Consider the following 26,400-nt stretch of genomic DNA (forward strand, 5'->3'; position numbering starts at 1 on the left):
TTAAATTATTATTATATATAATATCACCATTCTAAATAAATTTCTGAATATGCAATAAATACATAGTAATTTTATATATTATATATTTATATATATATATAATATATATAAAAATATATATAATATATATTTATATATTATATATTTATAATTTTAATATTTTATATATTTTATTTATATTTTATATTTCATTTTAAAGTTTTTATATTAAAGTATAATATCTTATCAAATAATAATAATGATTACAACATAATTGCAATAATAATTATAAAAGTATGATATGAAGAATTTATTAGTATAAATTAATAATAAATAATTATTTCTTATTCTTCTTATTAATATTAGTTTTATCAATAAATTTTGAATATTTTGTTAAATATTTGTTGAGAATTAATTCGAGTGTAATCGAAATATTAAATACGATTAATCGATAATTTAAGTTATCGAATCGTATATCGAAAGCAAATTTCATTGATATGGATAAAAGAGTTTTATAAAGATAAAGTATATATATATATATATATATATATGTATATATATATATATATAATATAATATATATATATATATTTGCATATACTTAATAAAATATTCAGAATTATAAAAATATTCAGAATATTAAAAAGGATTAATATTTCTAAATACATAACACATTTTTATACTATTAAATAAGAAAGATGAACAGTGTTTAGAATAAATATTACTTGCTAAATCTTTGAACGAAATTTATAAATATTTACAAATTAACATTAGAATTAGTGTGAAATTCATAAAGTGTGTCTTCTTTTATGTAATTATTAAAATTTAATAAGGAAAATATGATACACAGAAGTTTTCTACTACAATGGATTTTGGTAGTGATATTTACAATCACTATCATTTATTTAAAAATGAAATTAAATTTCCTGGAGGATCACTACAAATTATTGCGTAGGCGTTATAATAGACAATTAATTCTATTAATTTATAACAGCAAAAGTTTCATCCTTTTAATATCTCGTTCTGTTAAAGGTGATGGAATAACATAGGTATCCTATCGTACTTCCAGACAATGCCATCACGCAAGAACAAAACAATATTCAAACTGGGATAGAAGCTAGTGAACATTCTTACAAATCACCTTTTGATGATCTCATCATTATCTACAACAGGGTACCAAAGACAGCATCAACCAGCTTTGTAGGTTTGGTCTACGATTTGTGCAAACACAACAAATATCATGTTTTACATATCAATGTTTCTAACAATATGCATACTCTTACACTTGCTAATCAGGTAATATTAATTTTTATTTATTTATTTTTACTTATTAATTTATATTTAATATATTTTTAAAAAATTATAGATTCAATTTGCAAATAATATAACTGTTTGGAATACAAAAAAACCAGCATTTTATCATGGCCATGTTGCATTTTTGAATTTTGAAAAGTAAGTGAATAAGGTAGTCATTATGAAAATTATTTATTTTGTTTCTTAAAATTATATCTATGCTTTAGATTTGGTATAAGACAAACACCTTTGTATATAAATCTCTTGCGTAAACCTCTAGATAGATTTGTTTCGTATTACTACTTTTTAAGATATGGAGATAATTTTAGACCACATTTAATTAGAAAAAAGCATGGAGACACTAAGGTTTGTAATCAACAATTACAATTACAATTTATTTATTTATTACATTATAATGCTTAATATACATTTTTTTAGACTTTTGATGAGTGTATTGATGCAGGCCAACCAGATTGTGATCCTGATAATATGTGGCTACAAATACCATTCCTATGTGGTCATGATCCTGCTTGTTGGTAAGATTTAATAAATTATTTTAATTATTAATATAATTTAATATAATTAAATAATTTATAATAAATAAATATTACTTAATAGGGAAATTGGAAATAGTTGGGCATTAGAAGAAGCAAAGAGAAATTTACAAAAACATTATCTTCTTGTAGGAGTAACAGAAGAATTAACAGAATTTGTAGAAATATTGCAAATTGTGCTTCCACGTTTCTTTAAAGGAGCTTATAATTCTTTTTTGCATAGTAAGAAAAGATAATTAAAATTAGATTAAATTAATTTTTTAATAAAATTTAAAAATTATTAATAATAAATTAATAATTCATCAAATTTTAGACAATAAATCACATTTACGTCAAACGACTCAAAAAATTAATCCGCGACCTGAAACAATAGACAAAATTCAAAAATCTGTTGTTTGGAAGATGGAAAATGAATTATATAATTTTGCTCTGATGCATTTTCATGCTGTAAAAAAACGATTTATAAATGCATCTCCTCAAGATATAAATCAACGATTTATGTATGAAAAAATACGTCCAAAATAAAGAAAAATATAATTTCTTAAAATTAAAACCTTATTATTTATATATTTGTAACATTAAAAATTATATAATTGATAAAATGTATAGGTAAAAAAAATTTATTTAATTTTGTATCATTTTTGGTATTTAGATTTGTTAGTTATTTGTAAGTTTGTTATTTGGCTTTAAAGCAAACATATAAACTGGATATAATCCACGTGGAAATTTATGTTGTTGTTCTTCTTTTATACAAATTAAATTTGATTTCTGAAATATATGATATAATTCGGAAAGGGGTCGTGTCACTGATGAATCCTTAGTATCAACTTCTAAATTTTCTGAAGTTGTCACATTTTCTTTAATTACTATTATACCATTGGATCTTAAGCTACAACTATAAAAATTATATTAAGTAATTAAAAATAATTTATATTTTTTATTAAAATCAAGTAGTACTTACGAGCATTTTTTAAAAAATTCTATTAAATCATTATGTTTTAAATGTCCCAAAACCCATTGACACCAGATGACATCATACTTCTTGGTATTAAAGTAAAAATTTTGTAGTCCTTGAAATATGAGTTAATTAATTCAATATCTTTTATATCATTAATAAACCTATAGGATATTACCAATGGGATAATAATTTTGAATTCTTGTAGAATAATTTTTCAAATATGTTTTAGCTACTTCTAAAAATTTTAAATTTTGCTCCACTAAATCAACATGTTTAAAATGATTTAATAATAAATTTTTTGTTATCCTTCCTATGCCTGCACCACAATCTAATGCAAATGTTTTTGATGGAGGATTTTCTAACTAAAATAAAATAAATTTTAACTATTATAATATTTAAAAATATTAATAAAAAATATTTTTAAATATTAAAAAATTAATTATAATACATACTTCGAATAAAGCTTTCAAAAATTTTGTGGATCCTTTTATATCAATTTGAGAAATAAATCCAAAACCACCAAGCATTCCATCTACTGTAGCTGGAACATGTTCCCAATACTTAGCAGCTGCTGTATAAAATTCATGTTCTTCAAGTGTATTTTCTTCTTTTTCCATCTTTGATGATGATAAGTAATACATCCTACTTATTTAAGTTAATTTAATTTAATCTTATTTTTATGTCAATAATTTAATTATTTAAAATAAAAAACTATCAAAAGATCATGTCACATGTTTGAAGAAATTAATAAAAAATAAATATTAATTTATTTTCATAAAATATAAATAAGTCAAATGTTTGTGTTTAATAAAAGTCTTTCATTAGATAATATTTATGGATTAATAAGATATGTTAACAAAAATTTTTAATTTTTCTTACTAATATAATTAAAATAAAATATATTTTATTGATATATAATAAATTATCGATTTATCGATTATAAAATATCGATATATTGCTTATTCTCTTTAATCGAAATATATATCGGTAATATATCGATTATTGTGTATAAAACATTCTTATAATTTAAAGATAAATTTATAAAAAGAAAATATTATACAAAAAAACTATAATTTATTTATATGAAAATTTATATATAAAATTTTGAATTAAGGATTACATTATGCATAGTTAAAATATATAGGATATAGTAATTGTGCATACTCACTGGTCAGTTTGGTTAGGATAAAATCGATGTTAGTCGTTAGAGAGCAGTTCTCTTGGAATCATGGCAGAAGTACGGCTTTATGACTCAACAATTTGTCGGTTATGTGCAGAAGATAATGGTAATGGAGAATTACTTTATATGGGAGATGGTGATGATCCAGATTTAAGTTCTATGGTCAATCGGTACTTGCCGCTCAAGGTATGAAGCTTCGAAACATTAGACTCTAACTTGACTTCCTGCTTTATATACAAATACTACCTGAATCAAATGTTCGATATTTCCTTCTTATACGTTATATTGTTATTTACTTTATTTATTATGTGAAAATTTATTATAATATTTATAAATTTTGTATAATTACAGAATATCTTGAATGATAAAATCAATAATAAATATTTTGTATGTTCGTAATTCAGTATTGAAATATTCTTATAAATATTTTTATTTTATGTGATACTGTGTGTTATGAATTTTATATAATTATATTTAATTTAAAATAATTTATAATCAATTATTTTGTTATATGAATTTAGAAATGCCAAAAATTTCAGATTATTAAAGAAATTTCTTACGGTAATAAAGTAATAAATAATAGAATAATTATTGATTTATTGAGGTTATATTAATGTTAAAAGGATTGATTCTATTTCAAAATAAATAATATAATACAATTTTGGTTAAAGATTCATGATGATGGCAAATTACCACGTACTATTTGTCCTGGTTGTAATATTCAACTGGAGGCTACAATACAGTTTTTTGAATTATTGGTGGATGGTCAAAGGAAAATTCGTGAGATGTGGAAACATCAGGTAGAACAACAGCGTAAAGCAGAACGAGAACGTCTTCGTGCAGAAAAGGAAAATACAGAAATTAGATCTGAAACATTACACTTAGATAATATTTCAAGATACAATGAAGAAGATCAATTTGAACAACAGATTATAATAAAAAGTATTATTTTATATTTCAATTAATTTATATTTTAATTAAAAATTTACTATAAGATTATTTATCATATTATTATTTAACATAGTAATGCCAGATGGTTCTATGTATGCTGTGGATCATGAAATGAGTTTACAAATGGAAGGTTTAAATAAACCTAAACGAAAAAGAGGGCGTCCACCAAAATCTCAAACAGAAAATATATCTATGGTTAGTAAAAATAACATTTTTGTTTAAGACAAAAAATTTTTAAATTATTAAATTTTAGGAATTAACAAAAGGAGAGGTATTAGAAGGAGTTAGTCAAGAGGAAGAAGATAAACATGAAGAAGAAGCAGATGAAATAGATGGAGATGGAAGACGTCGTAGAAAACGTAAAGTTCCAAAAAGGTATTTTTTATAAGAAAAAACAATTGATAATAATTACTATCATTTTTATAATAGAGTATGAAATAATTTAGATATATGGAAGCAGTTCAAGGTAAAGAATTAGAAAGAATATATAAAGAAGAGGGAGTAATTGATGAAGAAGATGATGATGAACAAGATACTTTTGAAGATTCTGAAGAACAATTAAATATGTCAGTTCCTGATAGTCATGAAGGTAAAAAATAATGAATTCTAATATTAATTAAATATTTATCTAAAAATTATTTATTGATAATCATTTTTTTTATATTCTAGAAATAATTGGTCATTTAGAATCTGAAGAAGGAAAAGATCTTGGAGAATTAGTGATAGTAAATCGAGGTAGAGGACGAGGACGACCAAAATTACGTCGTAGAAGAAATAAATTTACATGTCAATTATGTGGTCGAGGATTTCTTCAGCGTAGTAGATATATTGTACACAAGTAAGCAAAATTTATTTAATTTTTAATATTGTAAATAATAAAAATATTTTATTTTTCTAATTAGGAGTTTTCACAAAGGTATAAAATATGAATGTTCAGAGTGTAAAAAATTATTTACAAATAAGGAAAATTTAGGATTGCATCAAAAGGCAACTCATCATATTGGAAATGATATTAATCAAGAATTCGAACATATTGTGCAAGATTCAAGTTTAGAATCAAAACGTCATTTATCTGGGGAAGATAATATTTCTAACGTAATAGATCATGTTTTAACTGAAGAACAACATACAAATAAATTTTCAAATAATTCTAGTGATTACCAAAAAAACTTTTCATGTGAACAATGTAAAAAGTTATTTGAAACAAAGGAAGCATATGAATTACATGTTAAAGTAGTTCATGATCATGATAAGTTATTTATCTGCACTATATGCAATAAAAATTTTACTCAACAAACGGCTTTAAAACATCATATGTCAATACACGAGGTATAGAAATAGTTTTAAAATTATCGAAATATTTTAAATAAATAAAATTAAAATAATAATAAAATAATAAAAGTTTTTATTATTTTTGTAGAGACATAAATTAGAGAAAGAATATCCATGTGATATTTGTGGAAAAGTACTTAATCATCCTAGTTCTGTAGTATATCATAAAGAAGCAGAACACAATAATGGTCGACGATTTGTTTGCAATAAATGTGGGAAAAGTTTTAAACATAAGCAATTGTTACAACGTCATCAACTTGTGCATTCTGATGATAGACCTTATATTTGTAAATCTTGCAATGCCAGTTTTAAAACAAAAGCGAATTTAATTAATCATCAATCTACACATACTGGCGAAAAAAAATATTTTTGTGAAATCTGTGGACAACAATTTGCACATAAAACTAGTCTTACATTGCATTACAGGTTATTATAAAAATACAAAAATTAAATTAAATAAATTTTATTATTAAATGAATAAACAAATAATTTTATATTTAGATGGCATACAGGACACAAACCATATACATGTGAGGTATGTCATAAAAGTTTTTCACAAAATGGAAATTTACAAGAACATATGCGAATACATACAGGAGAAAAACCTTATTGCTGCGATTATTGTGGCAGAAAGTTTACTACTTCTTCACAATTTAAACTTCATGTTAAACGACACACTGGCGAGCGTCCTTGGAAATGTGAATTTTGTGCAAAATGTTTTTTGCATAAAGATACATGGAAATGTCATGTGCGCAGACATAAAGGAGAACGACCTTTTCAATGTGCTCATTGTAATCGAGGTTTCACAGAGCAATGGGCTTTAAAAAAACATCTTCGTTTGCACACTGGTATTTTTTTATTTCATTTTTATGAATTTTGTATTTTTTATTAATGTATTTATTATTTATATTTTATTAATATATATTATATATATTATATACATATTTATTAATATTATTATATATATTATATATATTTTTAAAATTAATATGTATTATTATGTATTTAAAATTAATTATATCAGAAGTATCATAACTGTATACTGAATATGATACTATAATTGGAAGGGAATTATATTTAAAATAAATCAAAAATATGAAAAATTTTTTCAGATATGGCTTTGTTTTTAAAAATCAAGAATATTTAATATTTATTTGATATATGTTCATTTAATTATATCTTGACTTAATTGTTTTTTGATATAAGATTTCTAAACTTAATCATGTTTATTATTGGCTAAAAAAGATTATATACGAAAATTTTATTCAATTTTTATTAATATTTTCTAACATGTTTTAATATTTTATCAATCATAGACTAAGAGATTGATAGATAAATTGCAAATTTTTGTCATTCAAAAGATTTTTAAAATGATATGTAAAATATGTTAATTTAAAATACAAATATTAATTAAATTAAGAAATAGTTAAAGCGAATATATTAGATAAATCTATTTTTTCGAAAACGCAAATAACAAAATTTTACTCCATCTTTTTTCTATTTTTAATTTATTTTTTCATAAAAAATTAATCCCTTCCAAGTTGTACTATTAATTATAAAATACTCTTTATTCTAAAAATTTATTTTATACTTTTTTTTTATTAGGTGAAAAACCTTATTCTTGTGATGTTTGTGGAAAAGCATTTGCGGATTGTTCAAACTTAACAAAGCACAAAAAAGTAGGAATTTTATTAATATATATTTCATTATACATATAAAAAAATTTAATAATATGGAATTATTATCGAGTTTCTTGTAGGTGCACAGAGAAACTAAACTTTCTACAATAAATGAAATAGAAGGATCTCCAATTGGAGAAGTATGGCAAATTTTACCTAGTTCTCAAGAATCTGATGAACAATCATTAACTGATCAAATGGCTCAGGTTATTGCAACAGATGATACATCTGGAGATGGTATTCAACAAATTATATATGTTTCATACCAAGATCCAGATGATCCTAATCAATCTCGAACTTTACATTTCGGTAAAAATATATAAAATAATTTATAGTATCTTTATTATTTATATTTAATTTTGTTTATTTATATTTTTTATTATTGAAATCAGTTGATGCTGGAATGATGAGAAATAAAGAAGAAAAAACAAATGTAAATCAATCATTATCACATTTAAATGTAAACAATGATGGAATGCTTTCTAATCCAGATCATGATACTGGAAATAGCAATTCAAATGAACGAATAAATGTAGAACTTTCAGAATCTGATCTTCAACTTCAGGTAAAACAAATAAAATATTAAAAATGATTTTAAATAATATTAAAAATATAAATAATAATCATATTTACAGATTACAGATGAAGAAGGTAATCCAATTCCTCTTTCAATTCAAGATGCCAGACAACTTTTATCTCAAAGTCAATTTGTTAATCAACTTAGTGATGGTCAAGAAATTAGAGTCCATCCTGGTGTAATACAAGATGAATTAACAACACCATTAAGTGTACATGTTAATCAAAATTCTGATATAAAAGATGTTAATATTTCCAATACAGTGGATGCAAAAGTGAAAAATATTTCAACTGTACAAACAGATGCAGAAGCAATTGTGAAGGCATTACAGGTAATAATTTTGAATAAATTATTTTAATAATAAATAGAATTATAATTAAACTAATATTGAAATTATAATTTTTTATATTATATTATATTTTTAATATTTATATTTTAATATATTTTATATATATTAATATATATTTATATATATTATATATATTATATATTTTTAATTTTTTTTAAATTAAAATATTTATTATATGAATACTACTTATATAGTTTTAACTACTTATATATATAAATATAAAAAAAAAATATTGTAATTATTTTACGCATGCGCGCGTAAATATATACTGAATCTTCTCAATATATATTAAATAATATTAGTTATTATTACTAACGCTTGAATAATGTTACCAGCACATAAATTTTGAAAGTTAATAACTCAATAGCTCATAAAAAATATATGTAGGGACTTTTTGAATACTTTTATTATATATAATATTAATTATAATAATATGCAATAAAAAATATAATGTTTCATCTAAAAATTTAACTTTCATAAGGTTCTTCAATTTAAAATTCTTCATTATCTCAAAGTTAAACAATTATCATGATTTTTTTAATACTATATAACTTTTATTTAACATTTAACATTTAACATTTTTTTGCATTTCTAATACTTGAAAATATCTTAGAAATATACTTGAATAATAGAAATAATCACATTTAACTTATTAATTCATAATTTCTTCATTTTTGTCATACATTTTAAGTAAAATCTTTTAAAATAAAATACAACATAGTTAATATATTAAAATATATATATATAATATTAATATTTAAAATAATTTTTATAAAAATTTAAATAATACATAGTTTATATTTTATATATAAAATTCATAAAAATTTACATTTAGAGAAATAAGAAATTCTTCTTTATTATCTTATTCTTTTTTATTTTAAATTATAATATTAAATATTATGGTTTAATTTAATATTTCAAAATTTCAATTCATTTTTATAGATTTTATATAAAATATTAATATATTTGGATAGCTTTAAAAGATCAATTTAAAGATTAAAATGAACGGATAAATATAAAAATGATTAAGATTTATTTATAAAATTATAAATAAATTTGCATTAGACATAGCATAATGTAGATAAAATAAAATAGTTTTATTTATCACATAAACATTTAAATTGCTTATAAAAATAAGCAATAATAAATATTATACATATAAAATATATATATATACATATACATTTTACATATATTTTTATAACTATTTTTTACTAACTTTTGTGTTTATTTTAGTCTCTAAAATCTTCAGAAACATTTTACAAATATATTAATAATGCCTTGTAATAATGCCTTAATTTGTTAATATTTTATTGTAATTTTACTTATTATTGCTATCTTTATTATTTTATTTATTTTGGCATCATACTTCTTATATGGTTTTAAATCATAGTTTCCTACAAAAAGTGATTCAGTGATACATTTTTATTTTATAATGAGCACGAATGTCAAAAAATCGAATATATATAATTAGTCTAAACAAAACATTATTTTATATCGTATAAATATTAATTAAATAAATTTATTATTTGGATAATTTATTCGGCAAATAATTTGACAAATTCAGTTTTTGAAACTTAATTATGATACATTACAATTGTTATATTATATCTATGATATATTATGATGAAAAGAAAATTCTTAATAATTCTTTTTAATTATTATAAAAATTGAAATTTATATAACTTAAATTTATATAATTATAAAAGATGTCATAGATTGCTAATATTTATTATTGTTATTACATACAGATATCAATAAATGTAATTTTTTTTTTAATAATAAAAAATTCCAAATTAAATAATTATAAATATATTTTTTTATAATTATTTATTATTATACATGTTTTTAATTATGAATTTAATTCATATTGATTTCCATTTCTTTCTTATTAATTATGAATTTTTTTCATAAAAATTATAAAGTATAACTACTATTAAAAAAGTATAACTACTATATATATTTAATTTTGAATAAAAATAAAAAAATAAGACCAGGATAAAAATTAAATTAAAAAATTTTATTCTTATAATAAATAGAAATATAAAAGGAAAACTATTCTGAATAATTACTGAATAGATATTCAATTATGATAAAAATAAAAATCAATAAGAATAAATATAAAATAAATAAAAAATTTATGATATATGAATCCTGTTTTAGTTGCCAAATAAAGTAAGTAAGACAATGTTTTTATTAGAATGAATAAAAAAATAATTATAATAATAAATAAATAAATAATTAATTAAAAAATAAATAAATATATTTATTATATAATCTCTTGAATTATTAATGAAAAATAAATCAATTTTACTAATAACTGAAAATATATAAAGCAACAATAATTTTGAACATTAGATTATTGAAAGATACATGACATTATAAATCATGAACAAAAAAAAATAGAAATAAAAAAGTATAATTAATAACATCTTTGAAATTTTTCTGCACTTAATTCTCAATTTTGAGTAGATTTTATTAGATGTTAGAAAAATAACTTATAATAAGTGTGTTCTTTCTTTAAGTTGTTTTGTTATATTTTATTGAAAATATATATAAATCCAAAACTAAATTTGAAGATTAGATTATTATTTTTCTTCATATTTTAAGAAGAAAAATTTGATACAGTACAATAACAATTAAATACAGTAAAAGATTTTAAGAAATCAATTAAAGAACAACACGTCAAGACATAAAATTCCAATGAAATTAATACTTTTTTAATTAATAAATAATGGCATTTTTTTTTTAATTATAACAAATCAAAAAATGAATATACCTTGAAAAAAAGATTAATTTGTCCGGCTTTAAAATAATAGAATTATAATAAAATTAATAAAAAGTATATTATTTCTAAAATAGTATATTAGAAATATAGAAAAAATATATATATATAGAATTTCTATATATAGAAAAAATAATATATAAAAGTATATTATTTCTGAACTTATGAAAAAAAAACTGATCGTCCTTTTTTTAAAAAAATTATAATTTTAATAAGATTATAAACAATGAAGAGAATAATGAAATTTTGTACTTATATATTGCTTTCTTCATAGAAATATACAATATTAATAATTTTTCTATAGATTGATGCATAGAGGTTATATAAAGATTATTTTTTTAAATAAAACTATATAATTTTGAATTCGTTTACCTTAAAAAATATTAACTTATGTCGAAAAATCATTAGTTGAAATATTTAAATTAAAAAATTTAGAGATTGGAAAGAGATAATTAATCGCTTATAATTGGCTCTAATTCAGTAAAATAATTTTTTAATATATAGAAACAAAACACATGAATTCGTTTTATTAACACATGTATTTATTTTTAATTAAACTAAACATGATAGAATATAATATGCACATTAAGCAATCTAAATGAGACTATTCGGTTAAGGAAAATGCATATTTTTGTTTTTTTTGTTTTTATATATTTATATTAATACTTATATTAATATATATAACATAACATATTAAACTATCATATTAGCAATTACGAGAGATTATCATCTTTCTGGTTTTCAATTGTAATATTGAACCTCAATATTTTTAGATATTTTATAATGGTTTTTCGATATAAATAAATACATACTTTTTATTACATAGGAAATGCTTAGATAAATCGATTAATATATTCAAATTATGATTTCATTTAAAAAAAATTGATCTTAAAATCTTCTTTACTATTTGATCTGAAAAAAAATTTATACAATATGATATTTTCTTTTGAAAATAAATAATTTTTATTAAAACATTTTTTTTTATTTAATTCTTTATGAAAATATATATAATGAAATCTAAAACATGATGAAATTACATAATATATTTATATATTTATATGTATGTGTTTTGTTTGTACTTATAATTAGATTTTTAGAAATATAGGATATTAATATATTTGTAAAATATTTTTGGGAAGTCGATTCTAGAGATCAAAACAAATACAAAAATGTTAATTGAAGCTATTCTGTTTCCATTTTCGCAATTTTTTTTTACTTTTATCTAACACAAACTTAAATTGGTTATAATAAATAAGTCAACCAAATTTTTATATATCAACTTTTGTTTTTGTTTTAGAATTAATCTCTCCAAAGATATCCCATAAATATATTAATATTAAATAATATATAAATATATATAATATAAAATATATAACATCATTAATATTATAATTTGCAAATTATTTATTTTTATTTATTTTATCATAGTTCAGTTTAATTATATTTCATTTTTAATATCATTATATTGTATTTAGTTTTCAATTTTTTCAATTTGTTTTATTTTTATATGACTTTATAAATAATTTCTTCCTGAATACGTTTATTAGAATGTTTTTAGTTAATCTAAAATATTTAACTGCTATTATAAATGTTACTTTTTCTTCGCATTATTCTTTTTCACATTTTAATCAAAATTTTAAATTTAAAATAACGCACAATTCTTTGTATAATGACATTTTTCTATAAATAATTTTTCTATAAAGAAATATCAGGAATATTTTCTAATCACTGAAATATATATAAAAGTTGATATGCAAAAATTATTTAGACTTATTTTTTAAATTATAAATAACTTAATTTTGCATCAAATGAAATGTTTACATAAAGATAAAATAATTCAATCAGTTAATCAATAATATATTATAGTATTATAATTATTACATAGATTTATATAGCCAAGATTTTATTTTATATAATATAATTAATTCTATTAACATAATTATATACAATATATGATATTGTATTTTAAAATATATGTTTAATATATTATTAAAAAAAAAAATTTGTAGTATTTTTAATTCAATTATGTAATAAATGATATAATATTAATATATGTATATTATTAATTTTTTTTTAACTTTTTATTTAGAAATTCAGGTAAACGAATAATACTGGCCAACTTTGGCCAAAATTAAATTATTTGTAATTTGAAAAATGAACTTCGTTATTTTTATAAATCAACTTTTTTAGTATTATATACATATTTAAAATTGATCTTTTAAAGATGTCATCTATTTATTTATTATTTGCAAATAAATAATAATTTGAATTTATTTGTTATTTGTCTTTTATTTATTACTTGTTTTTTATTTGTTATTTAGAATAATTATATTATTATATATCCAATTATATATCCATAAATTCTAACATGTGGATTCTTGTATAGCATAAATACAATATTAATATTAATAATTTCATTATATATAATTATAATTTTGTAATAGGATGAAGATACAGATGCAAATGCTGTTGCAACTATTAATCAAATGGAAGAATCGGAACAATCTGGGATCGCAGAAAATGAACAAGCAATAGAATTTACAACACAAGATGGTCAGAAAGTTCGTTTAGTTACTTCTTATCATGTTGATCCAATGCAACTTGCTTCTGAGTACCTGACTATTGTATAAAACTTAATTATAAATTTATCTAAATAATTTCTTTAAACTTATTCAAGTAGTACTTTATACTGATTAATAGAATTTTCAAAGTAAACCACTTACTTATTGACGAAACTTTATTCAAGCAGAATATGATTATAAATAAATAGTCAAAAATTAACATTGAAATTTAATTATACTTATAATCAAATTTTATTGTTATTATAATTTAATTATATTAATTTTTAAATTTAATTAAATATTATTTTAATTAATTTATTTAAATTGTTTTATTTCTTAAATATCTTTTCTATTCCTTCTTTTTTTCTTTTATTTACATCATTTTTTTACAATAATTATTACAATATTATTTATATTAAATAAAATATTAATAAATTAAGAATTCCAAGAAAATTATATAATATTATATTATTTAATGTAAAAAAATGTATGGAAATAAAATGAAAAAATGAATTTATTCTAAAATAATTAATATATTTATAATTATATAATTATATGTAAAAAAGTAAATAAAAAAAATCTCAATAATTAAACCAATATGAATCGATTTTTAGACATAGATATTTATTTAATCATAATGTATATATAATTTATATATACATTTTATTTTTAAAAATATGAAAAAATAATTAACTTTAATTATTTAATCATTAATTCTTTTATTCACATATAAAAGCAATTATAATTTAACAAATTTTATAACTTAATAAAGTTTCGTTAATAATTAAGTAATATTCTTGAATAATTTTTTACGTAATTTTATTTCTGGTAAATTAAATTAAAATAATGTTAAAATTTACTAATATTATGGTAATTGATGATACACATACTATCCATGTATTCAATATGACATACATATAATAAATATTTAAAATATTTGTTATATTTTTTTTTTATGATTATATTTTATTTTACATTAATGAATAATAAAAAAAACATATATATAGAATATAGAATATGATTTTTGAAAATGTTTTCATAAATTTTTATTTAAAGGTTTAAATCATATCCATTGATTTGTAGAAATCCAGCATCTCTACAAAGTTGATACATCTGATTTAAATGTTTATCATTTTTGACAGCATGATCTTTTAATAATAATTCTGTTTTTATAGATGAACCAATTAAATCTTTATATCCAATCAATTTTGTTCCAACATTTAAACTATCTACCCATATTGTATTTCCAAGATGTAAATTTACCTATTTATTTAAATCAATATTATATTATATTCGTAAAAATTATAAAACCGTAAAATAAGAAAAAATAATATATAACATACCGTTCCAATTACATATGATCTATTATCAACATTTTCTTTAAACCATTCATATACAGTATCAATTGCACAATTATTCCAAACATATTCATCATCATGAGGAGCTATACCAACTAAAAATACTTCAAATACTTGTATAGGATATTTTATAAGTTCTTTTGGCATGTATAGTAAATTATATACCTAACATAAAAATTATATTATCATAATATAAATTTTTTAACTGTTATATTAATTAAATACATACATTTACTTTGTTCAAAATAACTCCATTATCAATACATTTTACATTTACATACTTTGGATTTCCTGTTTTATTCTCTCTTTCAATATTTAAAATTTGTACTCTTTTAAAAGTATCTACTGGTTCTTCTAAACCACATATATATCCAATATCTATTATTTCACATTTCTTTCTATGAAAAAAAAAAAAAAAAAAAAAATAAAATATAAATAAATATATTAAATAATTTTTAAAATATTATTAAACATATTTTCATATATATATTAACCTATTTTTTGCACAAGAATAGTATTCTTGAATACTTCTGCTAATTAACATATATTGTGTATTAGGAAATTCTATTTCTTCTAATGTATCAAATTTAATATACGATATAATTCTAGCAGAAACATGTGTGGCATCAAGTATACTTACTACTCTGAATTTCACTTTATCATTTCTAAAATAATATCCAAAAATTTATTAATTAAAAATTTTTGATTAAAATTATTAATTTTTTACATATTTACATTACTTACATTTGAATATTTGTGAGTGGTATATCAATCTTTGAAATTATTTTATGTCTAAATGCACACGAAACTTGTTTATTACAAAATCCCCAGGATTTTATATTGTCGCAAATAGGATAATTTTCTTTTTTCTTTTCTAATGCATTTGTTATAAACTTAACAAATTTTTAAAACAAATTTGTACCATAAATTAATGAATATTGTTATTAAAAATTTAATACAATTTAAAATTTAAAACAATAAATTTGCTAAATATGACATTGTAATAAAAATAAATACTAAATAATATATAACACAAATATCAAGAAACAAAATCTTAAATGAATATAAATTAAAATCAATTTTTTGATTCATTAAAATGATTGTCTTTTTTTTTATTATTACTAAACAAATTTTAGATATTTTATTTATTATTTTTTCTTTACCTAAATTGTCAATATGTATTATAATAATTATTTTAATAAGTAATTATTTCTATATTTACAATAAAATTTTTTATTTCATGCAAAAATATGATTATTTCCAAATTTTTATTATATATATTTATATATATTAAATTATTAAATTATTTTAATAGATACCTTAATATTTTCTAATATATTTTGAGGAATTGTAACATTCATACGTTGCATAATTTTCATTACATGTAAAAATTGTATATCATTATTTTCATCCATCATTATTGTTACTTTGCAATTGCAATTTTCCTTAAATAAATTATTGAATAAAATTATTTTATATTAAATTATGCAAAAAATTGTTGATATAAAATAATTGTACCATTTGTAAATTTTCTATAAGTGTTGAAAATCGAAAATTAAATTGAGTTTTAGAATGCAAGGGAATTGAATAATGTATCAACCAAGTTACATTTGTAATATCTATATCAGATAATATATCATCTGTACATATTAAAATTGGATAAGAACCACTTATACAAACATTCCAACATTGTTTAATATCTATATTGAAATAAAAAATTAATTTTATTTAATTATTTAATTAAATTTATTTATTTATTAAATTTAAAAATAATAGAATTAAAAATTAAAATTTTTGAAATTCTTAAATACATTCCTACCTTGTAATTGAAAAAAATTCATATTTCCATGAGCTAAAAGAATTTCTATATGTTTTTGTAAAAAGTTATATAATTTTTCAGCTTCATCAGTATTTGTACAAATAATTATAGTTCTTATATAAGAATATCCATTACTTAATAAATCTATTATAAAATGATTTTAAATTATTTAATTTTATTGTAAATAAAAATCTTAAAATATTATGTTTTACCTAAGAGTTTTTCATTTTTTTTTTTTGAATTTATTACATATATATTTATATGTACAGATTTAAAAATTGCAGCTTCTAAAAAAGATGCTATACATATGCATGGATTATCCATTAAAATAAAAGCAACTTTTTTTAATTGCGGTGTCCAATGTGCTGCAGTTATTATAATTTGTAACATTTTATTTTTTAATTCTCTATTAGAAATAATATTATATTTCTTAAATAAATGATTTACCTAAAATTATATTTCATTATATTTAAATAAATAAATAAAAATATAAATAAATAAAAAAATAAATTAAATAAATAAATAAAAGCAAAAAAATTATCATAAATGTAAAAGAAATTTACAGAATCATAATATTTATTCAAAATAATATCACCACCATCCAAAATTAAATATTGAAGATTTTTAAAATTTATTAATTTTTCATTCCTATTCATAAAACGTACTAAAAATCTAGGTGTAGAAATTAATATCTGACACCCATTAAACATTTCAGCCTAAAAATAGAATATTTAATTTTTATTCCATTAAAATAAATATTTTTATTTATTTCTTTTTACATTTAATTTAAAATTTAATTTAAAACTACGTACCACTAATGATCTTTCTGATTTACCATTAATTGCAGCAATTGATCGTATTTTTTCATAATTTTGTAGGAATTCTGTACATAAAAAATTAACTTCTAATACTTCAGAAGAAGAAGAACATAGTATTAATACAGATGGATTTATTCCTTGAGGAAGCTGTTTTAAAATTTATAATTCTTAAAATATAATATGTAAACATGGCATTTTAAAAAATATAATAAATATAATAAATAAAATTTTAAATTAATATATATTTTTTAAAATTATCAATTATCTGATAAAAAATAATTGTTATCACAGATTATAAAGTTTCTAATATAATGATTTATATATATATAAATGTAATATACTCTATAATATTACTTTTAATATTAATATAAAAGTATAATTAATTTAAATAATATTTTACATTTGCATTGGTAGCTAAAAGTCCGCAAATAGCAAATGCATATCCAGTAGTTTTACCAGATTTTGCAGTTCCAATTGTTATTATATCTAAACCTTTTTTTATAGCAGGCCAAATATATGATTGTATTTTTCTTGGTTTAGAAGATTGTATCAATGATTTCCAAATCTTGAAATATGAATATAAATTAATTTTTATCTATCTTAATGATAATTTCAGTGCATAATTGTACCTTGTGTATTTCTGCAGGAAATTTTGCATCTAAAGTGGAATTTAAACATTCATATTTATCTTCTCCATAAATTAATACTCTTTCTTTATTTTTTTTAAATTCATAATACTTATCTTTTTCAAATTTCATTTTGTTTATAAAACTATTAATAAAAAATTTAATAAAAATGTTAATAAAATGTAATAGAAAAAATAAAATTAATTTTTGTCTAATTATATTTTTTACCAAACCTTTCTTTTTTTTCTTTTTCTTTATTATTATTACTTAACATTTTTGAAATATTTAAATAAAATATAATTTCATTATTAATTATTTTTCTATCTAACTTTTTATTCATAGGATTTTTTATAAATTGCAATAATTCTATACAAAAATTAAATACAAAAATAAGCATATCTGAAATAATGTAATTTTAAATATTAAAAATACATAAAAATATGATAGATTACCTTTATCTAAATACACAGCATAATGATTAAGAACTAAAATTTCACTTAAACATATTATATTGTTTTTTATATTAAGATAAAATTCACCATAATATCTTCCATATTGATCAGATACTAAATAATCAAAATAAATTGTATCAGATGCATTTATTAGTTCTTTTGTGTATTCAATTGCAGATGTGCTCCATTCATCTAAAATTCTTTACACACATACAAGAAAGAAAAAATGAATATAATTTTTAGATATATAAATTATTTCAATATATTGAATAAATAATATATTAATATTAATATTATATTAATTATTATATTTAATCATACGTTAAAGTTTCATTATGCATAGAAAAATCATATTTCACATCAGCAGGTAAAACATTATATAAACCAGCTGTAAAACTCAAATATTCTTCTGTAATTATATCAGTTGAACAAATAACAAAATCTTCCTTTTTTAATACAACACAAATACCATGATCAGATAGAAAAATATTATATGTATCTTTTAGATTTCCTATATTACAAATATGTCCTCTAGATAACCATCCAGGAAAATCAAATGTTGTATGTAATTTATTATATACTATAACTGCCTAAAAAGATTTATATATAAAATAAATTGTTTTAATAATTTAAGTAAGATAATATGAATTATATTTAATTTATATATATATAATATAGTATAAATATTAATATATAGCATTAATAATATTAGTATTAAAATAACAATTATATGTAAATTATTCTAAAAACTTACATCTCCTATTTTTGGTTCACTGTTTTTTTTAATAGTCTTAAAAATTTCTTTTTTTTTAAATAATTTCTTATTGATAGAATTTAATTTTTCATTATAATGTTTGATTTCACAAATTCTTATAATATATGGTGTTAAAACATTTGTTACTTTAATTATTGTTACAGTAGAAGGCAACATAATAACTATAATTATTTTATAATATTAATTTTATAGAATATAAATATTTCTTTTTTATTTTTTTATATCATAAATTGTACAAAATGAAAAAATTTATAATATGAACTTAACCTCTATTATAACAATTTTGATTACTCATATTTTTTCTTCAATTACTATTATATATATAATATAAACAAATACAAATATTACATTGTTAAAATAAAAATTGATAAGTATTGGTTATTATTATTTATTATTTATGTATTATAAAATATACGAAAAAATATTTAAAAATTGTCTTTTACATACTTAATTTAATAAAATAAAGAATAAATTTAAATAGAATGTAAATAGTCAATAGAAACTTAAACAACTTCAGGGCAAACAAAAAAAAATAAAGTGAATTCTAGTGTACTTGATTTTAAATTTTCATAGTAAATATTTGATATAAAGATTTATAATAAAATTAATATAAAATAATTTTTAATAAAATATAATTATCATTTGTTTTATAATTAATTTATACAATATACTTTTAATAAGTCATTTACATTTATTAATTTTACCGGTTACAGTTATAGTTTTATTGTTGTGGAAAGTATTTATTATGTTCGTTATAAAACTATATTGTTTTATATAATCGAAAAATTTTTAAATTATTATTTTAAATATAAAAATAAAATAATAAAATATTATGCATTTTATATTTTATTTATTTTTTTTCATTTTATATTTTAAAAATAATTTATAAAAACTTTATAAAACGTTATGTGATATGTATAATGTATAAATTAAATTTTAAAATATTTTTATTATAATTTTATATAATATAATTTTATTATAATTATATACAATATTTCTTTCAATCATTCAATTAATAAATGATACTTTTATATTTTAATTATGGTATAATTTTTATATACAATAAATATTTTATTTTTATATTCAATGCACAATAGGTTTAAAAATTGATAGAACAAAAATTTATCAAATTTCAATTATAATTGAAATATAATGTCGACTTTAAAAACAAAGGGATGTCTTTTTTTGGCTTCTTCTCTTTGCGATGGTTTAGAAGATAATAATATAAAGTAAGATTTTTAAAATTTTAAAAAAAAAATTAAAAATTTAGATTGATATTATTATATAAATAATTTATATATTATTATATTTTTTATATTTCAAAATTTTTATTTATTTATTTATTTTAATAGACAAGTAACTACTTTACTTTTAAATAAAGAAGCAAACCCAAATATTCTAATTCCTACATATGGAGTAACTCCATTTCACTTAGTAATAGGTAATGATTCTGAAGCATTTGCAGAAGAAGTTACTAAATTATTTTTACGTCATGGAGGTAATCCAAATATCAGGTAATTAATTAAAATAAAATTAAAATAATTAATTTTTAATTTAAAATAAAATTGATTTTATATTTTGAAGAAAAATATTTATATAAAAATAATTTTTTCAATATATAACAATGAAGTGTTATTTTAATTAATCTTATAGATCAATAGATGGATTAACTCCAGTTCATGTAGCAGCAGCATGGGGTAGAGCCACAGTTTTAGAGTTACTTTTAGCAAATGGTGGAGATCCTCTTTGTTTGGATGATGAAGGACGTAGTCCATTTCATTATGCTTTTGATGGTAAATATTATAAAGCAATTGTAATACTTGGAAAATATTGTGATAATACTACAAAAGAAGAAAAACCAACAAAATATAAAATGACTTTTGGTATGTAAAAAAAATAAATTAAATTTCAATATCTATCTATAATTAATTAATAAATGAATAAAAATTAAATATTTTTTATAGATAAACTGTTGATTAATACTGAAAACATAGTAGCTGAATATATTGTTCCAGAAATTTCAGATGTTATCGAAAGAAATATATTAATTGATACATCTGAAGAACATAAAGATGAAAAATTTATTGATATAAAACATATAAATACTTTTAATTTCAATTACAATAATATAAATAATGATAATCAAGTTAATAATGCAATGACGAGTGCAGCAGAACTTCAAATTCGTGAAGAAATGGATAAGGAAAAGTTCTTAGTCAATGAAATTATTAATCAACTTTCAAATTCTTTAAAATCTAATTCTAAAGAAGATGAAATTAATGAAAAATATGAACAATTTAAAGAAATTTTATATGATACAAGTCCATCATCTACAATAAGTACTGATAATAATATGTCATATAATATAAAAGATAAATTTTCATTAAAAATAAAAGTAAGAAAACGATTTATTACCCGTCGAAAAAATTTCTATCAAAATAATAATATTAAAATTCCGTTAATATCTGTGTATGATCCAAGTGATTCTATTATAAGTAAATCGCCTAATTTTTTATCAAATAAACCAATAGAAATGGAACAAAAATACTTATCTCCAAAAGTATCAAATAAAGAATTAAAATTTAAAACTTTTACACCTTGCATGACGAGAAATCGATCATTTCGATCAGAAGAATTTAATTTAGGAAAAGAAGTAGCAAGATCTACTCCAAGAAGAAAAAAACGATTTTATAGACAGTATTCATCACTTAGAAAACTCAGAAAAAATAATAAATTTATTTCTTCAGATAATACAAGTCCTGATGCAACAAATTCTTTGTCGCCAAATCAAAGTTGTATAAAAGACTTGGATTATAAATTTAATAAAAACCTGGCAATAAAATTACATGAAAATAAATATGATGAGGATATGTCAATAAATTCGAAGAAAAATGAAGTTAATGTTAAAACATGTATATCACAAAAAAATTTAATAGAAGAACTTAATAATAATTTTAAAACTTTAAACATAAAAAAAATAGATTTTAACAAAAAAAATAAAGAACATTTAAAGGAATATATTTTACAAGAAAAATTTTCAGATAAAGAAGTAGAATTAAAAGTTAATAATACTGTAAATACTTTTAAAGAAAATTTGAATACTTTTCTTTCAAGGTAAAGTTATTTATATTTATAAGTTATTTATATTATTTATAATATATATCTATATTTAACAATTATTTTAAATTTTATTTTAAATGTTATTTTAATTTTTATAATAATATTGCTGAGATTTTATCACAAAAATATTTAATATTTTGAATTTAATAAATTATTTTTAATAGTTTCAGATCACAGTCATATGTTAGTGTACAAGAAGAATATAAATATGAAAACACAGATGAAGGTGTAATTTTCTTAGAACGTAGAATTTACACGTTATCACCATGGTAAGATAGTAAAAATATTCTTTTGAATAATATCAATGTTTGATTAAGATAAAATTTAATAGTTATCATAAGATCATCAGAAGATTATCTGAAATATGAAATATTAGTTTTTAGTATTTTATGCATATATATTTATTACGTATATAATAAATGTATATAATAATTATTATGTATATAATAAATTTCGATGTTATGTTTAGATTATTAACGAATTCTTAAAACATTTCTTGAATATATAAAAATAAAATTTGTTTTAATTTCAATTTCTATTTTTTTTTTAAATCAATCACATTTATCACAATAAGCGAATACATGAAATTTCATTTATACTTATTTTTTATTTTATCAAAACTATCTTTTGAATATATGAATTGCTAAATCTAAAATTTCATATTTCAAATATTTTCTCTTCTTATGATTCACATCAAATTTTATTTTGATCAACTATAGTACAACTAGATTCTTTGATAGTACAAAAAGAAATTATAGTGTTCACAATTATAGTGGTCAAATATCATATTTTATTAATGATTATATTAGTGAAGGAGAAAATTACTAGCTATTATTTATCTTCAATAAAGTGAAATCAAAAGTAAAAAACAAAAATAAAAATAGAGAAAAAAGTTTGATTTCAATTTTCAATGAAATTTTCAAATTTCTAATGATTTTATTCCAATTTTCTGAAAAAAAATTAAAATTTTTATTAATATCAATATAATCATTAATATATTTTAATATCATTATTTATTAATATCAATATAATTTCTATAATTTCTATATTTGTTAATTAAGATATGACTAATAAGAGAAAATAATATAAGATCATAAAGTTTAATTTTTCAAAGCAAAAATAAATAATGGCAAAGAAATTTGAAATATTTTTTCTTTTAAAAAAAAATACTATAATTTTTTTTATTGTATTTTGAATCAATAATTGATTATTATTAATAATAAAATTGTTTTATTTATTTATAGTAAATCTGTAAATTCTACTTCATCTGAAAAATTATGTAAGATTTATTTAATAATTATTTTATACTTCAATTTATAATTTTTTATAGTATATAGAATATAATAACTTTTTTTATATAAATTTATTTAGGGCCTAAGTCATTAAATTTATCAATGAATCCAACAAATGAAGCACTACGAAAGGAACTAATTTATTATGGTGATAATCCTGGACCAATAACTAATACAACCAGACAACTCTATTTAAAGCGTCTCACGAAATTAAAAAGTGGAATATATAATTCATCATTCTTTGAAATTAATCATTCTTCATTTAAAATAGATTATTATGAATTTCAAATAAAACCATTCCTAATGTATGGAAATTGGGTTAATGATTTAGAAAGATACAAAATCATTGAAAAAAATGCTTTTAAAGAATTTTCCTTAGCAAGTCCTTCTAGAAAATGGAGAGAAGGAATGAATAAAACTTGCTTTAATTATTTACTTTTAGATCCACGTATAACAAAAGATTTACCTTCTCGTATAGAAAATCTAGCAAAACCCATAGCTTGGACTACATTCCTTTCTGCTATTTTTTATGTGGGTAAAGGTACACGCAATAGACCATACTCCCATCTTAAAGATGCTTTCGATACATGGGTTTCAAATAAAAATTCTGAAAATGCAAAAATTCAACACATTTTAAGTATTTGGAATGCTGGCTATGGAATTGTTTGTCTTCATATTTTTCAAAATAGTATTCCAGTAGAAGCTTATACACGTGAAGCTGCTATGATTGATGCTTTAGGAATACAAAAATTAAGAAATTATAAAAATGGAGATTACTATGGAATAGTAGCAACATGGGATATAGAGGAAAAATGTAACTTTGGAAGATATTTATTATATCAAGCAATGCAAATATTTTTATATGAAGGAGAAAGACAAATATTACCTCAAAATTTATAGAATTTAAATGTCATTTTTTCTGAGACTAATTCTTGTTTAGATGTATTAATACATATTATTATGACTTTTATGCGTGTATGTGTCGCGTGCGTGTACGTATATGTATGTATATAAATTTAAGAATATTTCATATTTAAATAGGTGCAATAAAATGAAATTAATTAATTTAAATTAAATAAAAAGACTGTAATAATAATTTTTTAAAATTCTATTATTTTTTTATTCTAATATTCCATTATTCTTTCTTTTATTATATTAATTTACATTTTAAAAATATATAACATATTACAGATATGGTCTGTCTGGTTCTACTTTTTTAAATCTCAACAACCGTTTTTTTGGATACCATCTATGTTTTGTAGTATATGTCATTTTACGAAGTTCTTCAATGACAACTTCTTTTCTCTTATGTTTAAAAACATCAGCAATTTCTTTTTCACCAATGCATAAAACAGAATTTGATAAAGTCTCTTTCTCTTGTGGTAGTGGTAATGAATATTTATAAGGAAATTCTCGTTCTGGATGCCAACAAATAATCATATCATTACTCATTGGTATGACAAATTCTGAAGGTAATTTAAAAGAACTGAGACATCGTTTGCAGAAAACATTAATTATGCGTCCAATACCTAAGACAGCATTCATCTATTTAAAAATAAATAAATTAATATATTTTTATAATTATTTATAAATAATGCACATAAATAAAAATATATCATAGAATGAAAATTTCAAAATAACCTTAAACTACTAAAAAAAAATTAGAATAAATATTTATATATCACACTACGTATATTTTAAATTATTAAAAGTATTATAAATAATATATTTGAAATAAAATATATTAATAAAAATATTAAAAATTAAATTAAAAACTCACAGTAATATAAACAGTAGTATTATTGTATTCAATCACTTAGAAACATTTGTTTCATTAATTCATATAATTGTCAGATATCGGAACAAAATGGCTTCCAATAATATCAAAAGATAACAGTGTGTGGAAATGATTTGTTAAATGAAGGCATTGTTAAACACGGAC

General features: G+C 19.3%; 6 protein-coding genes across 12 annotated transcripts; 3 read left to right on the top strand and 3 right to left on the bottom strand.

Moving 5' to 3' along the window:
- Positions 1-662: 662 nt before the first annotated feature.
- On the top strand, positions 663-2,375 carry LOC122714523 (heparin sulfate O-sulfotransferase-like). The gene is made up of 7 exons (XM_043935934.1): positions 663-930; positions 1,049-1,275; positions 1,346-1,431; positions 1,500-1,638; positions 1,711-1,808; positions 1,891-2,048; positions 2,140-2,375. The coding sequence occupies exons 1-7, from the start codon at positions 819-821 to the stop codon at positions 2,349-2,351; spliced, it is 1,032 nt and encodes a 343-aa protein (XP_043791869.1). The 5' UTR covers positions 663-818; the 3' UTR covers positions 2,352-2,375.
- On the bottom strand, positions 2,368-4,091 carry LOC122714524 (N-terminal Xaa-Pro-Lys N-methyltransferase 1). Of its 3 annotated transcripts, none has more exons than XM_043935935.1 (5): positions 3,953-4,091; positions 3,237-3,429; positions 2,960-3,146; positions 2,788-2,896; positions 2,368-2,721 (listed from the first exon to the last, which is right to left on the bottom strand). In XM_043935935.1, the coding sequence occupies exons 2-5, from the start codon at positions 3,423-3,425 to the stop codon at positions 2,484-2,486; spliced, it is 723 nt and encodes a 240-aa protein (XP_043791870.1). In that variant the 5' UTR covers positions 3,426-3,429; positions 3,953-4,091; the 3' UTR covers positions 2,368-2,483. The 3 variants fall into 3 exon arrangements, with proteins under 3 accessions (XP_043791870.1, XP_043791872.1, XP_043791871.1); XM_043935937.1 differs by having other exon boundaries at positions 3,237-3,325; positions 3,953-4,090; XM_043935936.1 differs by having other exon boundaries at positions 3,237-3,426; positions 3,953-4,090.
- Positions 3,954-14,488, top strand: LOC122714518 (zinc finger protein 62 homolog). The gene is made up of 14 exons (XM_043935925.1): positions 3,954-4,150; positions 4,636-4,906; positions 4,989-5,110; positions 5,169-5,290; positions 5,362-5,504; positions 5,585-5,753; positions 5,818-6,244; positions 6,336-6,673; positions 6,749-7,095; positions 7,853-7,926; positions 8,007-8,235; positions 8,319-8,491; positions 8,562-8,834; positions 14,082-14,488. Exons 1-14 carry the CDS (start codon positions 4,013-4,015, stop codon positions 14,265-14,267), a joined length of 3,012 nt encoding a protein of 1,003 aa, XP_043791860.1. The 5' UTR covers positions 3,954-4,012; the 3' UTR covers positions 14,268-14,488.
- Positions 14,489-15,063: 575 nt separating this feature from the next.
- Positions 15,064-20,202, bottom strand: LOC122714520 (putative ATP-dependent RNA helicase TDRD12). Of its 4 annotated transcripts, XM_043935926.1 has the most exons (17): positions 20,026-20,202; positions 19,593-19,861; positions 19,272-19,471; positions 19,053-19,185; positions 18,823-18,964; positions 18,594-18,758; positions 18,188-18,340; positions 17,939-18,091; positions 17,588-17,822; positions 17,376-17,519; positions 17,075-17,256; positions 16,876-17,001; positions 16,301-16,449; positions 16,051-16,221; positions 15,786-15,954; positions 15,542-15,721; positions 15,064-15,461 (listed from the first exon to the last, which is right to left on the bottom strand). In XM_043935926.1, exons 1-17 carry the CDS (start codon positions 20,200-20,202, stop codon positions 15,249-15,251), a joined length of 2,961 nt encoding a protein of 986 aa, XP_043791861.1. In that variant the 3' UTR covers positions 15,064-15,248. The 4 variants fall into 4 exon arrangements, with proteins under 4 accessions (XP_043791861.1, XP_043791862.1, XP_043791863.1 ...); XM_043935927.1 differs by lacking the exon at positions 19,053-19,185 and having other exon boundaries at positions 18,823-18,851; XM_043935928.1 differs by lacking the exons at positions 17,939-18,091; positions 19,053-19,185 and having other exon boundaries at positions 18,823-18,851.
- A 385-nt stretch (positions 20,203-20,587) lies between these two features.
- Positions 20,588-25,543, top strand: LOC122714521 (protein PFF0380w-like). 2 transcript variants are annotated; one of them, XM_043935931.1, is made up of 8 exons: positions 20,588-20,618; positions 21,144-21,275; positions 21,399-21,560; positions 21,700-21,929; positions 22,011-23,160; positions 23,331-23,435; positions 24,411-24,445; positions 24,538-25,543. In XM_043935931.1, the coding sequence occupies exons 2-8, from the start codon at positions 21,199-21,201 to the stop codon at positions 25,356-25,358; spliced, it is 2,580 nt and encodes an 859-aa protein (XP_043791866.1). In that variant the 5' UTR covers positions 20,588-20,618; positions 21,144-21,198; the 3' UTR covers positions 25,359-25,543. The 2 variants fall into 2 exon arrangements, with proteins under 2 accessions (XP_043791866.1, XP_043791865.1); XM_043935930.1 differs by lacking the exon at positions 20,588-20,618 and having other exon boundaries at positions 21,099-21,275.
- Positions 25,544-25,554: 11 nt separating this feature from the next.
- On the bottom strand, positions 25,555-26,392 carry LOC122714525 (39S ribosomal protein L42, mitochondrial). Its single transcript, XM_043935938.1, has 2 exons — positions 26,239-26,392; positions 25,555-26,003 (listed from the first exon to the last, which is right to left on the bottom strand). Exon 2 carries the CDS (start codon positions 26,001-26,003, stop codon positions 25,644-25,646), a length of 360 nt encoding a protein of 119 aa, XP_043791873.1. The 5' UTR covers positions 26,239-26,392; the 3' UTR covers positions 25,555-25,643.
- Between the last annotated feature and the right edge of the window lie 8 nt (positions 26,393-26,400).

The sequence above is a fragment of the Apis laboriosa genome, unplaced genomic scaffold (assembly GCF_014066325.1).
Source record: "Apis laboriosa isolate Shangri-la unplaced genomic scaffold, ASM1406632v1 scaffold30_cov140, whole genome shotgun sequence".
In the NCBI taxonomy this organism is placed as follows: domain Eukaryota; kingdom Metazoa; phylum Arthropoda; class Insecta; order Hymenoptera; family Apidae; genus Apis; species Apis laboriosa.

Excerpts from the sequence above, each read along its gene's own strand:
- LOC122714523 (XM_043935934.1), top strand. The coding sequence starts at position 819 with ATGATACACAGAAGTTTTCTACTACAATGGATTTTGGTAGTGATATTT. Across the intron at positions 931-1,048 it reads GGATCACTACAAATTATTGC|ACAATGCCATCACGCAAGAA; the intron begins GTAGGCGTTATA and ends TCGTACTTCCAG. Across the intron at positions 1,432-1,499 it reads GCATTTTTGAATTTTGAAAA|ATTTGGTATAAGACAAACAC; the intron begins GTAAGTGAATAA and ends TCTATGCTTTAG.
- LOC122714524 (XM_043935935.1), bottom strand. The coding sequence starts at position 3,425 with ATGTATTACTTATCATCATCAAAGATGGAAAAAGAAGAAAATACACTT. Across the intron at positions 3,147-3,236 it reads TTTTGAAAGCTTTATTCGAA|TTAGAAAATCCTCCATCAAA; the intron begins GTATGTATTATA and ends ATTTTATTTTAG. Across the intron at positions 2,897-2,959 it reads TCAAAATTATTATCCCATTG|GACTACAAAATTTTTACTTT; the intron begins GTAATATCCTAT and ends TCATATTTCAAG.
- LOC122714518 (XM_043935925.1), top strand. The coding sequence starts at position 4,013 with ATGGCAGAAGTACGGCTTTATGACTCAACAATTTGTCGGTTATGTGCA. Across the intron at positions 5,111-5,168 it reads AAACAGAAAATATATCTATG|GAATTAACAAAAGGAGAGGT; the intron begins GTTAGTAAAAAT and ends ATTAAATTTTAG. Across the intron at positions 5,754-5,817 it reads AGTAGATATATTGTACACAA|GAGTTTTCACAAAGGTATAA; the intron begins GTAAGCAAAATT and ends TTTTCTAATTAG.
- LOC122714520 (XM_043935926.1), bottom strand. The coding sequence starts at position 20,202 with ATGTTGCCTTCTACTGTAACAATAATTAAAGTAACAAATGTTTTAACA. Across the intron at positions 19,186-19,271 it reads TGCTGTGTATTTAGATAAAG|AATTATTGCAATTTATAAAA; the intron begins GTAATCTATCAT and ends ATTTTTGTATAG. Across the intron at positions 17,823-17,938 it reads TGAATAAATATTATGATTCT|GTAAATCATTTATTTAAGAA; the intron begins GTAAATTTCTTT and ends ATATAATTTTAG.
- LOC122714521 (XM_043935931.1), top strand. The coding sequence starts at position 21,199 with ATGTCGACTTTAAAAACAAAGGGATGTCTTTTTTTGGCTTCTTCTCTT. Across the intron at positions 23,161-23,330 it reads TTGAATACTTTTCTTTCAAG|TTTCAGATCACAGTCATATG; the intron begins GTAAAGTTATTT and ends TATTTTTAATAG. Across the intron at positions 24,446-24,537 it reads TACTTCATCTGAAAAATTAT|GGCCTAAGTCATTAAATTTA; the intron begins GTAAGATTTATT and ends AAATTTATTTAG.
- LOC122714525 (XM_043935938.1), bottom strand. The coding sequence starts at position 26,003 with ATGAATGCTGTCTTAGGTATTGGACGCATAATTAATGTTTTCTGCAAA.